Source organism: Dipodomys spectabilis, unplaced genomic scaffold, assembly GCF_019054845.1.
Source record: "Dipodomys spectabilis isolate Male_0828 unplaced genomic scaffold, ASM1905484v1 ptg000266l, whole genome shotgun sequence".
NCBI classification, from domain to species: Eukaryota; Metazoa; Chordata; class Mammalia; order Rodentia; family Heteromyidae; genus Dipodomys; species Dipodomys spectabilis.
In genome coordinates, this window is record NW_024870943.1 from 5017769 (window position 1) to 5032703 (window position 14935).

Sequence of the window (14935 nt, forward strand, 5' to 3'; positions counted from 1 at the left end):
CCTGGTTTTCCTCCAGTGTGCACATATATACCACATATGTGATCAGCAGCATGGGGTTATTTAGTAAAGATTCGATCAGATGAGTAGAAGTCCTTTGTTTCTTAAGTCTTATTAATTTTGTCATATTACCTATGCTTTGGATTTAACATCCACTTACAGGGAGACCATGTGCCGTTTGTCAATTTGCTCTTGGCTTACCTCACTCAACATGATTTCTTCTAGCTCCATCCATTTCCCTGCAAATGCCATTATTTTGTCCTTTCTAATGGCTGCATAACATTCCATTGTGTATAGATACCACAATTTTTGGGTCCATTCATCTGTGGTGGGACATCTGCATTGTTTCCATATCCTAGCTATTGTGAACAGTGCTGCAATAAACATGGAGGTGCACGTGTCCTTGTATGCTGGTTCCTGTTGTTCAGGATAGATTCCTAGAAGTGGTATGACTGGGTCATAAGGGAGGTCAATAGTTAGCTTTCTGAGGACCCTCCAGACTGCTTTCCAAAGTGGTTGTATAAGTGTACATTCCCACCAGCAGTGTAATAGGGTTCCTCTTTTTCCACATACCCTCCAGCATTTGTCGTTGGCTGACTTGTGGATGTGGGACATTCTGACTGGGGTAAGGTGGTATCTCAGGGTTGTCTTTATTTGCATTTCCTTCACAACCAGGGATGGTGAACATTTCCTCATGTGTTTCTTTGCCATTTTTATTTGTTCATCTGAGAAGTCTCTCTTTAGTTCCCTTGCCCATTTAGTAATTGGTTTGTTAGGTTAGGGAGGGATTAGTTTCTTGAGTTCCTTGTGTATACTAGATATTAAACCCTTGTCTGATATATTGCTGGTAAATATTTTTCCCAGTTAGTTAGTTGTCTTTCTAGCTTGGTTGCTATAGCTGTAGCTGTGCAAAACCTTTTTATTTGTTGAATCTCTCTCCAAGTTGTTTTGATCCAGGTACTCTGTTCAGGAATTTCCTGCCTGTGCCTATAAGTTCAAGTGAGGATGTAACTTTTCAGTTATTAATTTGGTAGGGGGCAGTTCTGAGATTTGAACTCAGGGCCTTGAACTTGCTTGGCTTGAGTATCCAGCTGGCACATTACCACTTGAACCATATCTACACTGTTGTATGGGGAAGGGGTGGAGGGTGTTAACATTTCCTAACTATTGAATACATTTGTTTTTTGGTTCTTTTTTTTTAAAATTAAAGTCCCCAGGCCCTGAGTTCAAGCCCCAGGACTGGCACAAAAAGAAAAAAATGTGGGCAGTCATTGGCAACTGGAAAGCTTACAATAAACACAAGGACCTGGCAGAACAGGCCATAATCCAGGGGATTGTGTGTGACTCAGGCCTGGGATGGGAGCAGGAGGCGAGCACCCAGCACACACACTGAGCACTGAGTAAAGGAAATGTGCTGAAAATCAACAGACAGGAGGATGAACTGAAGGGATTCCAGGAACAGCCAAGAGGTGGAGTAACCCCCAATATCCTCAGAGAAACAGCTGCATAGTCAGAATAGGCCGTAGGGAATAAATAGGATATTATGCTGATTACCAATGAAGAAAACACAAAATTGGTACATACACACACACACATACAAAAGTTGAGTGACCAAAGATTGCATGCCAGCCACAGAATCTATGGGTAAGGTTTATGTTGTGTATATTTTACCATCATGGTTTTTACATAATTCAGAAAGAAATGAGTAACATTCACTTTCTTCTGTCTCCAGGAACCAACTGGATGATTGAGATCCTGTGTCTCATTCACAGCAAGGGGGAGCCAGAGTGGATCCGGTCTGTGCCCATCTGGAATCGAACCCTGTGAATCAAGACTAATCATAGATCTAAAATAATACAAGACATGAAGTTGGGGCCCAGCCTCCTCTCCTCCCACCTCACCATCCAACTCTTCACCATCCAACTCTTCCCCAAGTCTTTCTTCACTTCCAAGGCCAAGATCAGTGCTCAGTGCCCAAGAACTGTTCAGACAATGCTGACATCTTGAAGCTTGAACTCAAGGCCTGGGCACTGTGCCTGAGCTTTTTGTTCAAAGCTGAATCTCTACCACTTGAGCCACAGCTCAGCTTCCACCTTCTTGGTGGTTAATTGGAGATAAGAGTCTCACAGGATCCCTGCTCAGGCTGGCTTTGAACTCCAATCCTCAGATCGCAACCACCTGAATAGCTAGTATGACAGGTGAGTGACCTGTTGCCAGGCTCAATCAATGCTTTTTATCTGTAATTCTTGAAATTGTAGTCCTGAAGCTGAGGCCAAACTGCAATTGCATTCAGCAATTCAACTTGGCCTGAGGTTCGTGTTCGATAGGTAAAAGTCTTCAGACCCAAGATGTGGACCCGTACAGATGGGCCCTCACAGAGGAACTGGATGCCAGAGTTTCAAAAACCACCATTAAACTCATCTAGAACATACAAACATGCTTTATACAGAACAACTTGCCCACTTATTCTTTGAACTTTATTCCATCCAAAGTAAATAAATGAGCCAGGCTCCCGCCTGTCATCCTAGCTACTCAGGAGGCTGATATCTAAGATTGTGGTTCAAAGCCAGCTGAGGTGGGCAAGGCCACCAGATGTTTATCTCCAATAAACCAACAGAAAAAGTATAAGTGGAGCTGTGGCTCAAGTGGTAGCGTTACCAGCCTGGATCCAAACAACATAGGGATGAACAATGCCCAGCTACAACACCAGCAACAAGAATGAATGAATGAATAAATAAATAAAAGGAAAGAGAAGTTCCAGAGTAATGCCCTAAAACACAGAATCAGACTCTGGCGTCCAAATGCCAAGTCATCTTGCTGTGACCACCAGCTCAAGGACAGTTCAAGGTCATTGCATCTCAGAACTAGAGCACTGGCTTGGAAGGCAGGTTTAGTGAATACACAGCTATGGGCTCCCCATGCCTGGCAAGGAGTGGATGAGTCTGGGAGTTTGTTCTCAGTAGAGAGGTCCAGGTTTGTGTCCAGCAATCACTTTCTGGGGGCAACTCCAGCTTGGATTCAATGTTTCCTGGCTCCAGAGGTGAGCACTTTTTCCTGAGCCATGGTCACTCAAGGCCAAGACCCTGTGGCTCCTCTACATTGTCTGCCACGCATGTGGCTCTACCCAGATGTATTTTTCTACTCGCCTGTCGGTGCTTTCTACAGAAAGGCTTAGAAACCTCTCCGTGGTCCATACATATTCCACAGACATCATGTGATGCATTTTCCTTCCTTTCTTTATTCCAATTCAAGTGATTGTTTCATGGAAACTTTTGTTTTTTAGGTAGGTCGTGGGGCTTGAACTCCGGGCTGGGTGCTGTCCCTCAGCTCTTCAGCTCAAGGCTAGTGCTCTACCACTTGAGCTGCAGCACCACTTCTGGTTTTCTGGTGGTTCATTGGAGATAAGAATCTCACAAAATTTCCTGCCCAGGCTGGCTTTGAACCACAATCCTCAGTTCTCATCCTCCTGAGTAGCTAGGATGAAAGGTGTGAGCCACCGGCGCCGTGCTATTTCATGGGAACTTTAAAATACACTTTAAAATAAGTGTCTTGCCCAGTGTTAGTGACTTACACCTGTCATTCCAACTACTCCAGAGGAGAGCCGAGGATCATGGTTTCAAGACTCTACCCTGAACTCAGGGCCTGGGTGCTGTCCCTAAGCTCATATTGAATTTTTTGCTCAAGGTTGGTACTTTACCACTTGAGCCACAAACCAACATTGAGCCTTTTGTTGCTTTATTGGAGAGTAGAGTCTCACGGTCTTTCCTGCCCAGAACTGACTTCAAACCTCCATCCTCCAATCTCATCCATTTAATTAGCTAGGAGGGTAAGTGCAAGACACCAGCACCCAGCTCTCTTTCTTTATTATATATTTTTATTTTTTCATCTCTGAATGGCTTTTGGATTCCATTGCCTATCAAATAATTGTCTGTACAATGTTAAGCTCTTGGTCCATTCTGGATGATTGCCTTGCATCCCCTGAACAGCTGAAGATTCTCTCTCATCCTCAAACTGGTTTTGCTTTCTTCTTGTTGTTGTTTGCTTTTGGTTTTTGGAGGGCAGAAACTTTTTTTTCAATTTTATGCAGGCACATTCATTCATTTGTTCCATTTCTCATTGATAGAGGCTTGATAGCCCTAGGCAGAAAATTATTACCTATGTCTCTATTATCCAGAGATTTCCCTTCATGAAACATTAGGTTTCAGGGTTACACTGAAATCCTCTTTATGCTAAGCCTGTGTTTCTTAGGTTTGGTATTTTCATAGTGGACCAGTGAAGGTTTGTGTTTGTGTGTGTGTGTGTGTGTGTGATAAGTTTTACTTCTTTGCATTTTCCTGTTTCTTCATTGCCTGTCCTAATGCATATCCCTGATCCCAGAGCCGTGGTGTTCTGTCTTCAGTTTTGTCTCCTCTATCAAAGGATAATCCTCAGTGATTTGAGGCCTGAACAATACCAAATCTACCATTGAATTCACTGAGATTCTGGTAAAGTTCTTGGCTGGCTAAAAATTCACCCCTGTAATCCCAGCTACTCAGGAAACTGAGAACTAAAGGATCAACTTCAAAGCCAGGACAGGTAGGAAAATATGTGAGCCTCTTACCTCTAATTCGATGGTAGCCTTCAGCATAAAAGCTCAGTCCCAATGTTCAGTCTCAGTACTGGTGCACACACACACACACACACACACACACACACACACACACACATTTCTCAGCAGTTCTTCCCTCTGAGACCCAGTGGCTGTGGAAGTACCAAGATGGGGAGTCAGGTGTGGCTGGATTCTTGGTGCGCTGGTCCTCATCTGATCTCAGCATTTCTCTCCAGCCACCAGGCATCCCCAGGAAATGGAAGAACCACTTCACCGCAGCCCAGAACAAATCCTTGGAGAAAATACTCTGGGAGAAAGTGGCAGGACTTCCTCCAGAGCTGTTTCCATTGAGCTAAGTCCAGATTCTTATCTCTAATAAACCACCAGAAAACCGGACGTGGCACTGTGGCTCAAGTGATAGAGGCGAGCCTTGAGCTGAAGAGCTGAGGGACAGTGTCTAGGCCCAGAGTTCAAGGCCCATGACCGACAAAAAGAAAAAAGAAAAATGCCTTGAGTGCTTTTGCTAATAGCTTTTGTGTGATATGAGTAGATTGAACCTAGGACCGTAAGCCAGAAGTCCAGACCTCACTCTTGACCATTTTTGTGATATCTACACCTATCTCCAAAATTCAGTATTTGTAAATTTCCAAATTAAAAATAACCTTGCTCTCAAGCCTGCTTCCTTCTATTTCCTCTTGGCAGGTTCCCTGCCAAGAACTGACAATCTGATGAGCACAGATCGCCCTTGAAGGAGTTCACAGTTGCCCAATAAAAATACCGCGTGACCTTAGCATTGCATATTTCTTTATCATCTAATTTGTTTCAAAATGAAATGAAAAATGTTAATGATTGCTTTCACCACCCAGAATGAAAAACCCAGACTCTGCCACCTTCTCCCCGGTGGCAGTACAAGTGGTCTGTGACCAAGAGCCAGGCACGCAGGGCCCCTCCATGGCTCACGACTATTTATGGTACCAGGGCATTCCTTTCCCTGCCGTGGGTAGCAACCCTGAATTCATAAAAGCAGCCCACGAGAAGCTGGTGCTGAAGGATGAGGAAATCATCACGGTGAGCTACCCCAAATCCGGTGAGCAGATGGTGCCACAGCTACATGCCCTACTCCCACCAGCCTCCCATTTGGGGATGGTATAGTAGCTCATTTGTTTCTTTCCCTTCCGAGTAGAGGATCTCTCACAGGGATTCCTGTGTGTGTGGTGTGTCAGTGAAGGTGTTGGAGAAATGCAGTAGAGTTGGGCCTATGGCAGAATTAGGTATCTGTGACTGTCTGGGGCTAGGGGGGTTGAGTAACAGAGGAAGAAGGCTGCTGATCTCCTAGAAGAATCACTTCCAGTTTTTCCCCTTTATTTTTTTTCTAATTTACTTTATTGTTAGAGAGGTGATATACAGCCGGGTTACACTTACCTACATCAGGTAATAAGTACATTTCCTTTCACACAGCATCTTCTGTTCCCTCGTTCTCTCCCATTCCCTCCCTGCCCTGTCCACCCCTGAGTTGCACAGCTCACTTTCATAGTGTCCAGTGCACTCCACCACTGTACTTTTTCATCATTTGTGCTCTGGTTCTCTCTACCCTTTCCCTACCATCCAATAGATGTGCGTGAATACATAAGGTAAAGAATACAGAGCCATCACAAAGAGAAAAGCCACATTTGAAAAAAAGTCCTTTGTTCCCATATCTTTAGGGTTCATTTCAGTATGCATATCATTTTATATTCATACGAATAGGGGCTTTGTGATTCTCTCCTACAGCTCTTTTGATCTTACTGTACAGGAGTATCTAGAATGCTGTGCAAACTGACATATTCCTGAGTGTTTTCAATCTAACTTGTGCATACCAAGGAGATCATGAGTCGTTTGTCTCTCTGATCTTGGCTTCCCTCACTCAACATGATTTGTTGTGGTCCCATCCATTTCCTTGCTAGTTACATAATTTTATTCTTTCTAACGGCTGGGTAAAATTGCATTGCACATAGCTACGCATCTATGTGGGGCATCTGGGCTGTTTCCCCTCTTACCTATTGTAAATGGTGTGGCGATGACCATGGATGTGCAGGGGTCCTTGTCATATCCTGGCTTATGATGCTCAGACTACTTGCCTGGGAGTGGTATGGTTGGGTCATAAGGAAGATATATGTTTAGTTTTTGAGGAATCTCCGGACTGCTCTCCAGAGTGGTTGTATTAGTTTACATTGCCACTGGTGTTGCTGGAGGGTTTCTTGCCCCCATATCCCTGCCAACATTAGTTGTTGTTAGAATTCAAAATGTAGGCCAGTCTAACTCGCATGAGATGGCATCTCAGGATGGTTTTGATTCCCATGTTCTTTCAGGACAGGGAAGCTGAGCATTTCCTCATGTGCTTCTTTACTCTTCTTACCTCTTTTTCTGAGTAGTTTCTCCTTAATTGCCTTGAGCTCCTTGTATATTATTGGCTATTAGGACTTTCCCTGATGTATTCCTGGAAAAGATCTTTTCCCAGTTGGTTGGCTGTCTTCTTAGTTTAGTAACTATATCCTTAGTTGGGCAGAAATGACTTATTTTAATGTCAGTTTTTCATTTTTAAATTTAAAATTTGGTTTCCATGTGATTAATTTATTTAGGTTTTTTTATAAATGATCTTTCAAATTGGACGAGGTGGCTCACCGCTGCAAATGGTTAAGATCTGAAGATCACAGTTCCATACCAGCCTAGGCAAGAAAGGCTGTGGGACTCCAATCTCCCATTAACCTCCAGAAAATGGGAGGTGGTGCTGGGGCTTAAAGTGGTAGGGAGCTAGCCTTGAGCAGAAGAGCTCAGGGATGGCACCTTGAGTTCAAACCCCACAGCATCTGTACCAAAGGATTCAATGCCAAGCTGCCCATTTCCTAGGAGGCATCTTGACCGATGTCACCCCTCCACATACATTTTAGAACAAACATTTCAGACTATTGGCCTGTGTGCACATGCCAACTTGGTCGAAGTGGTTTTCACTGAGGCTGTTTTTAAACGTGTAGCTACATTGGAAGCTGGCATATGAAGATATGCTGGCTTTCTCTTTCCCTACATATGTGGAAAAATTTTTTATTCTGGTATTTTAGTTTTCTCAATATTTTTAAAGTTCTATATCTAGCACTCATGGACACCTTTCAAATAAAGTGTAATGCTTTTTTATTTAGTGCATGCTAAACATTGAAGGAGTAACTGTTCAATTATTTATTTCTGTGGGAGGCAGTACTGGGATTTGAACTCAGAGCCTTCTACTTTCTTGGCTTGCCTACTCAGCTAGCAATCTACCACTTGAACCATATCTCCAGCACCTCTTTTTTGTTCATATAATTTTATTTGTTCTTATTAAGGTGTTTTACAGAAGTCAAGTAATAAGCACATTTGTTTTTGGAAAGTGTGCAAACCAAGCCCCAGGACTGGCACAAAAAGAAAACAAATATTCTCTTTAGGCAGTAGTTGGGAACTGGAAACTTCCAGCAAATACAAGGCAGTAGCAGAACAGGCCCTAATGGGGGCGGCCAGGGGAGGAGCACCAGGATGGGGCAGAGCCAGCACAGAGCACACACTGCACGGGAAATGCGCTGAGAATCAGGAGCCAGGAGCAGTGCAGGGATTTCAGGAACAGCCACGGGGTAGATCCATCCCAATTATCCACAGAGACTCGCTGCTTAACCCCAGTAGGCTCTGGGAATAAATGGAGAGTGACGCTGATTACCAGTGCTACTGGAAGCACACAAGGGCAGGCCGTCGTGAGAAGACAGATGGTGTGTGACTTGTACCATGTGCAAAGCCCACAGCCACCACAGCCTAGAAGAGACAGGAGAACTGTGGGGGCCTGGACAGGAGACAGAGCCAACTATGCACATGTGGATGGCATAGGTTTATAAGATGTTAAGGTGCTGTGGTGAGCCAGACTCTGTGGCTCATGCTCAGGAGTCTGAGATCTGAGGATTGCAGTTCGAAGACAGACTTGGCAATCAACAACCAAAAAGCAGGAGATAGAGCTGTGACTCAAGTGGTAGAACACCAACCTTGAGCAGGAAAACTCAGGGATAGCCCCAAGTTTGGAGATCAAGCTCTTGGAACCACACACACACACACACACACACACACACATATTCTGGCCATGTGTGACCAAAGATTGTATGCTTATAAGATTGTAAGTTTATATTGGTAAGGTTTATGTTATATATATTTTACCATCAAGATTTGTATGCAATTCAGATAGAAATGAGTGTCAGTCCCATTATCTTCTGTCTCCAGGAACCAACTGGGTGGTTGAGATCCTGTGTCTCATTCACAGCAAAGGGGATCCCGAGTGGATCCGGTCTGAGCCCATCTGGGATCGCTCCCCATGGATGGAGACTGAATATGGATCCAAAATCATTAAGGACAGGAAGGAGGGGCCCCCCCTCCTCTCCTCCCACCTCCCCATGCAACTCTTCCCCAAGTCTTTCTTCACTTCCAAGGCCAAGGTAAGTGAGATCTGAGGGTCAGAGTTCAAAGCCAGCCTGGGCATGAAAGCTTATGAGACTCTTATCTCCAAGTCACCTGAAAACTGGAAGAGGCACTGTGGCTCAAAGTGGTAGAGCCCAGCCTGAAACAAAACAAGCCCAGGCCTGCAGTTCAATCCCAATGACTGACCAAAAACTAAACTAAAATAAAAAAGGAAGAAATAAGCCAGGCAAGAGTGGCTTACACCTGTCACACTAGTTACTCAGGAGGCTGAGTTCTAAGGATCATAGTTCAAAAGCAACTTGGGGAGAAAAGTCTGAGAGACTCCACCAAACAAACATCACATTGGAACTGGAGCTGTGGATCAAGTGATACAGCAGTAGCTGTGAGCAAAAAAGCTGATGGACCATACCCAGGCCGTGAGTTCAAGCCTCCAGACTGTCACGCGCCCACACGCACACAAACACACACACACACACACACACACACACACACACAGCAGATCATTGATCTTTCCATACTGGTCATGTCATGTAGACCTTGGCTGAGGAGGGGTAAAGACCTTGTATGTGGAAAGATGGTCAAGATCTTTCGGTTTTCTTCTTTCTCCCTTCAAGGTTATCTACATCATCAGAAATCCAAAGGATGTTCTTGTGTCTGGCTATCATTTCTGGAGTAGATCAAGGTACATGAAGAATCCACAGTCTCTGCAGCAGTATTACGAATGGTTCATCCAAGGCAGTGGTGAGTGGGTTGTGAAATGAGAGGATCTAAACATGTGTGTGTGTGTGTGTGTGTGTGTGTGTGTGTGTGTGTGTGTGTGTGTGTGTTGTGTGTGTGTGTGTGTGTTTGCTGGTCCTGGGGTTTGAGTTCTGGGCCTGGGCATTTTCTCTTACTTTTTCACTCAAGGCTTTGGCTTTACCACTTGAGCGACACCGCTACTTCCATTTTTTTGTGATTAATTGAAGATAAGGATCTCATAGACTTTCCTTCCTGCAGTGGTTTAGAATCAAGAGCCTCAGGTGGCAGTTTCTTGAGTATCCTGGATGACAGGATGAGCCACCGACGCCCAGATAACTATGAGATATATAAATATATATATAAAATATGTATACACATATATACATATATGTATATGTATGTATGTATGTATGTATGTATGTATGTATGTATGAGTATTGTTGGTAGAGGAGCTTAAACACTGGGCATGGGCACTATCTCTAATCTTCTTTTGCTCAAGGTTGACCACTCTCCCATCCAGGTCCCACCCAGCTTAGCTTCTGAGATCAGAGGAGATTGAACATGCTGGGTTTGGTATGGCCATAAACTCAAGGTGACCACTCGAACACTTGGAGATAAGAGTCTCACAGAGTTTCCTGCCCAGGCTGGCTTTGAACGGAGATCCTCATATCTCACCTTCCTGAGTAGCTAGGCCCCTAGCTGAAATAGGATATTTTAACCTGTAAATATACACAAGTGGGGCTGGGAAGGTGGTTCAGTGGTAGAGTGCTTACTTTGCATGCATGAGGCCCCAGGTTCGATTCCTCAGTATCACATAAATAGAAAAAGCCAGAAATGTTGCTGTGGTTCAAGTGGTAGAGCACTAGCCCTAAGCTGAAGACCTGAGGGGCAGCGCCCAGGCCCAGAGTTTAAGCCCCACGACCAACAACAAAAAAAAAAAATATGCACAAGATTTTTGTCATTTATACCAGAAGGAAGCTATGGGGACAAGAGGAAACATGTGGAAATCATAGACCACATCTGGACGTCCAGGAGTTGATTACTTGTCTCTCCTTACCCACCCTGCAGTGCCGTATGGGTCATGGTTTGCACATGTCCAGGGCTGGATGTCCATGAGGGAGAGGGAGAATGTGCTGGTGCTCAGTTACGAGGAGCTGAAGAAGGTAACGATCCATTTTCCCTGCACCCCACCCTCTGCCCACTCACACTGACACACATCTCTCCTCCTTCATAGACCCCATTCCACTACTCAGACTACACAATACCAGCTACTCAGGAAGATGGCATCTGTGGATTACAGTTCAAAGCCAGCCTGGGCAGCAAAGTCCATGAGACTCTTATTTCCACCAAAGAGCCAGAGTGGAGCTGTGGCTCAAGTGTTAGAGCTAGCCTTGGGCACAAAGGCTCAAGATAGTATGCACACACTGAGTTCAACCATACAACAGACACACACAACTCTCTCTCACACACAGCCATTAACAAAATCTGTGTTGTTCAGAAATCAGCTGTGGTTCACTCTAGTACCTGGTGTATTGATCTTCCTGTGGATAACTGTCAAATTATCACTTGATCCCTGTCCAAATGCCTTGCTCAAGGTCTGGGACATGTCCTGCCTCTGTGCTCTGGTTGTGTTGCCACAAACCATAAAATGACATCCCGGTGCTGGATGCTTGGATCAAATCCTTCTGGTCCTCCTTCCTATTCCTCTCTCATCCCTTCCGCCCTCCCTGCTCCCAGCTCAGCCTCTGTCATAGGAGTCTGTCATGGTCCTTGGCTGTCTGTCCCTTCTTCTCCTCCCTCCACAGCTCCTTCCTCCTGAGAGCCTCTCTGTGTGGTGTCCTGTTTTTCCTTCTTGCAGGACACAAGGAGCACTGTGGAGAAGATCTGTCAGTTCCTGGGGAAGAAGCTGGACCCCGAAGAGCTAGACTTGGTCCTGGAGAACAGCTCCTTCCAGGCCATGAAGGAAAACATGATGTCCAATTACAGCATGGCGAACAGGAATAACTTTCCTGCTGGTGTCCTAATGACCAGGAAAGGTGTGGAACCGCTGTGGTTTAAACATCTGTCAGCGACCAGAAAGGGAATTCTTGACAGATCTCTGCTTTGTGAATTCGGCTTTATGACTTTTCTTTTTTGTCAGTTGTAGAGCTGAGATCGGAGCCAGGGCGCTGTCCCTGAGCTTTTTTACTCCAGGCTCACACTGTGCCACTTTGAGCCACAGCGCCACTTCGGGTTTTCTGGTGGTTCACTGGAGATAAGAATCTCATGGACTTTCCTGGCTGGGCTGGCTTTGAACCACCATCCTTAGTTCTCAGTAGCCTGAGTAGCTAGGATGACACATGACAGCCCACCAGTGCTTGGCTGGGTTTTTAAAATGTGTAACAAGGGCTTGAACTCAGGGCCTAGGCACTGTCCCTGAGGTTTTGTTGTTTTTTTCTTTAGAAATTTTTGCTCAAAGCTGGCCCTCTACCACTACAGCCACAACTCTTCCGGATTTTTAGTGGTTCACTGAAGAGAACAATCTCTCCGACTTTTCTGCCCAGAGCTGACTGCAAGCCTCCATCCTCAATCTCAGCCTTTTGAGTCACCAGGATGACAAGTGTGAGCCACCAGAGACCAGCTGGCTTTATGTATCTACTAGACATTTTTATTTCTTCATCTCAGAATAGCTTTTCAATTCCATTGCCCATCTAATAATTGAAAGATTTTTTTTTCTTTGTCCATATACCTTTAAGCTCTGTGTCCATTCTGGATAATTACATCCAATGAAAACCTGCTGAAGATTCTCTCCCAGTCTGAAAATTGCATTTGTTTTCTTGTTCTTGTTTTGGTGACTAAGAACTTTTATGATTGTTTTTCCAGTCATATTCATCCATTTGTTGTATTTTTTATTAGCTTAGGCTTTAGAATCACATACATCTCTACTATCGAGAGATTTCCCTGTGAAATGGAAGGCTTGGAGACCACATTGAAATCTTCTGGTTCTGCTAGGCCTGTGTTTCTTAGGTTTGGTGTCTTGCTTACTTGTGTTCCATTCTTACTTCTTTCTACCTTCCTGTTTCTTCATTGCCTGTTTGAATGCACCTCCCTGACCGCTGAACCCTGGTGTTCTGTCTTCAGTTTGATCTCCTCTATGGAAGGATTTTCCTCAGAGGTTTTAGGCCTGGGCAATGTCAACTCCATTGTTGAATTCACTGAGATCCTGGTAAACTACTTGGCTTATCAGCCTCTGGTGGCTCAAACCTGAAATCCCTGTCACGTAGGACTTTGAGATCTGGAGATCACGGCTCAAAGCCAGCCCAGGCAGGAAAAGTCTGTGAGACTTTTATCTCCAATTCACCAGCAAAAAGCCAGAAGTGGAGCTGTGACTCAAGTGGCAGAGTACCAGCATTGAGCAAAAAGGCTCAAAGATAGTGCTCAGACCCACTATTGGCACACAGAGACACAGACGCACACACGCATGCACACACACATGCACATACAGTTCTAGATGATTCTTCCTTCTGAGTTCTAGTGTCACAGCAGGTGCATGGCGGGGCCCATATGGGGAGCTGGTGGGCTGGGCCATTCCTGCCCCAGCTGATCTCAGCTTTTCTTCATGGCCTCCAGGCATTGTGGGAGACTGGAAGAACCACTTCACTGTAACCCAGGCTGAAGATTTCGACAAAATATTCTGGGAGAAGATGGCAGGATTTCCTCCAACGCTGTTCCCGTGGGACTAAGGTACAGATTTACCTCAGTGTCTGTGGACAAGAACATTCGTGTCCCTGTGAGGTCAGGGCAGAGATCTGTCACCTGATTCTGATGGTGGTACATTTGATCCCCAGCCTGATAAAAATCACTATGGTACAACTCTTCATTTATAGCATAACAGTTATTATCAAATCTTATAAAGCCAGGAGACAGTGGCTTCTGCTTTGACATTGTAGCTACTCAGGGGGCTGAGATCTGAGTATCCAGCTTCAAAGCCAATAAAGACATGAAAGTCAGTGGGCCTCTTATCTCCAATGAATCAGCAAAAGTTTGGGAGTAGAACTGTGGCTCAAGTGGTAGACTGCTGGCTTTGAGCAAAAAAAGCTTAAGTACAGTACCTAAGTCCTAAGTTCAAATCCCAGGACATTCTCTCTCTCTCTCTTTCTCTCTCTCTCTCTCTCAAACACACATACACGCATACACACACACACACACACACACACACACACACACACACACACACATACACACACACACACCATCCCAGTGATGTTAGAGGAAAGATTTGGTGTTGCTCAAACTTATATTGGTCAGGACAAGGAAAGGAAGTCTGAGAAACTCTCCCTGTCCCCAGGAACTTGAGGAGCAATGGAGATCCATGACCTGGGGGATCATGGCTGCCATCCTGGAGTAGTGAGAGATCCTGGGAGAAGCAGAAGAAATCAGAAGAAAAATGCAGTGAGGATACTTTGCAATGATTTTTGGTTGATATTAGTGAATTGTACATAGGCCCTTGATCCAGAAGTCCAACCTCTCTCTGCAATTTTTGTGATATCTATACTGCTTCTCAAAATAAGTATCTGTAATGTTTTTAATTAATGAAACCTCCATTCAAGCCTATTTTTTCTTGTAGTTCTGGTTCCCTGCTGTGAAGTAAAAAGTAGATGAGGACAGATCACCCTTTGAATGATTGCACATTTGCCGAATAAAAATCCTTGGTGACAATCACACTGTGTTGTTGTTGTTGTTAATTATCAAATTATTTTTTGCAGCAAAATGAAAACAGTTACCGATTGCCTTCACCACCCATGATGACAACCAAGACTCTGCCACCATCTGCACAGTGGCAGTGGTCTGATACCAAGGGCTAGGCACACAGGACCTGCACCATGGCACAGGACTATGTGTGATATGAGGGCATTTTTTTCTCATTTGGGGGTTTCAAACCTAAAGCCATAGAAGCAGCCCATGAGAAGTTCATGCTGAAGGTCAAAGACATCATAATGGTGACCTATCCCAAATTAGGTGAGCCGATGGGGTCGTGGTTGTGTGAGAAAGGCCAGGCCATGTCCCCTTTTCCTCCTGTTTTCCCCATGTGAACCATGTACTAGTAGCTCATTATTAAAGACCTGTGGCCCAGGTGGTAGAATGTCAGGCTTGAGCACAAAAGCTCAAGGA

At 44.7% G+C, this 14935-nt stretch overlaps 1 protein-coding gene across 2 annotated transcripts; it reads left to right on the plus strand.

Annotated features, from left to right (window-relative positions):
• The first annotated feature begins 5019 nt into the window (after positions 1 to 5019).
• LOC122125762 (3-beta-hydroxysteroid sulfotransferase-like) lies at positions 5020 to 14487 on the plus strand. 2 transcript variants are annotated; one of them, XM_042700361.1, is made up of 7 exons: positions 5020 to 5672; positions 8852 to 9063; positions 9661 to 9787; positions 10853 to 10947; positions 11643 to 11820; positions 13394 to 13507; positions 14112 to 14487. In XM_042700361.1, exons 1-6 carry the CDS (start codon positions 5453 to 5455, stop codon positions 13504 to 13506), a joined length of 945 nt encoding a protein of 314 aa, XP_042556295.1. In that variant the 5' UTR covers positions 5020 to 5452; the 3' UTR covers position 13507; positions 14112 to 14487. The 2 variants fall into 2 exon arrangements, with proteins under 2 accessions (XP_042556295.1, XP_042556297.1); XM_042700363.1 differs by lacking the exons at positions 13394 to 13507; positions 14112 to 14487 and adding an exon at positions 12227 to 12385.
• Positions 14488 to 14935: the final 448 nt, after the last annotated feature.

What these genes read in the sequence shown, in the direction of transcription:
- LOC122125762 (XM_042700361.1), top strand. Translation starts at nt 5,453, where the DNA reads ATGAAAAACCCAGACTCTGCCACCTTCTCCCCGGTGGCAGTACAAGTG. An exon ending in GGTGAGCTACCCCAAATCCG is followed by an intron (nt 5,673 to 8,851) that starts GTGAGCAGATGG and finishes TTCTGTCTCCAG; the next exon opens with GAACCAACTGGGTGGTTGAG. An exon ending in ATGGTTCATCCAAGGCAGTG is followed by an intron (nt 9,788 to 10,852) that starts GTGAGTGGGTTG and finishes CCCACCCTGCAG; the next exon opens with TGCCGTATGGGTCATGGTTT.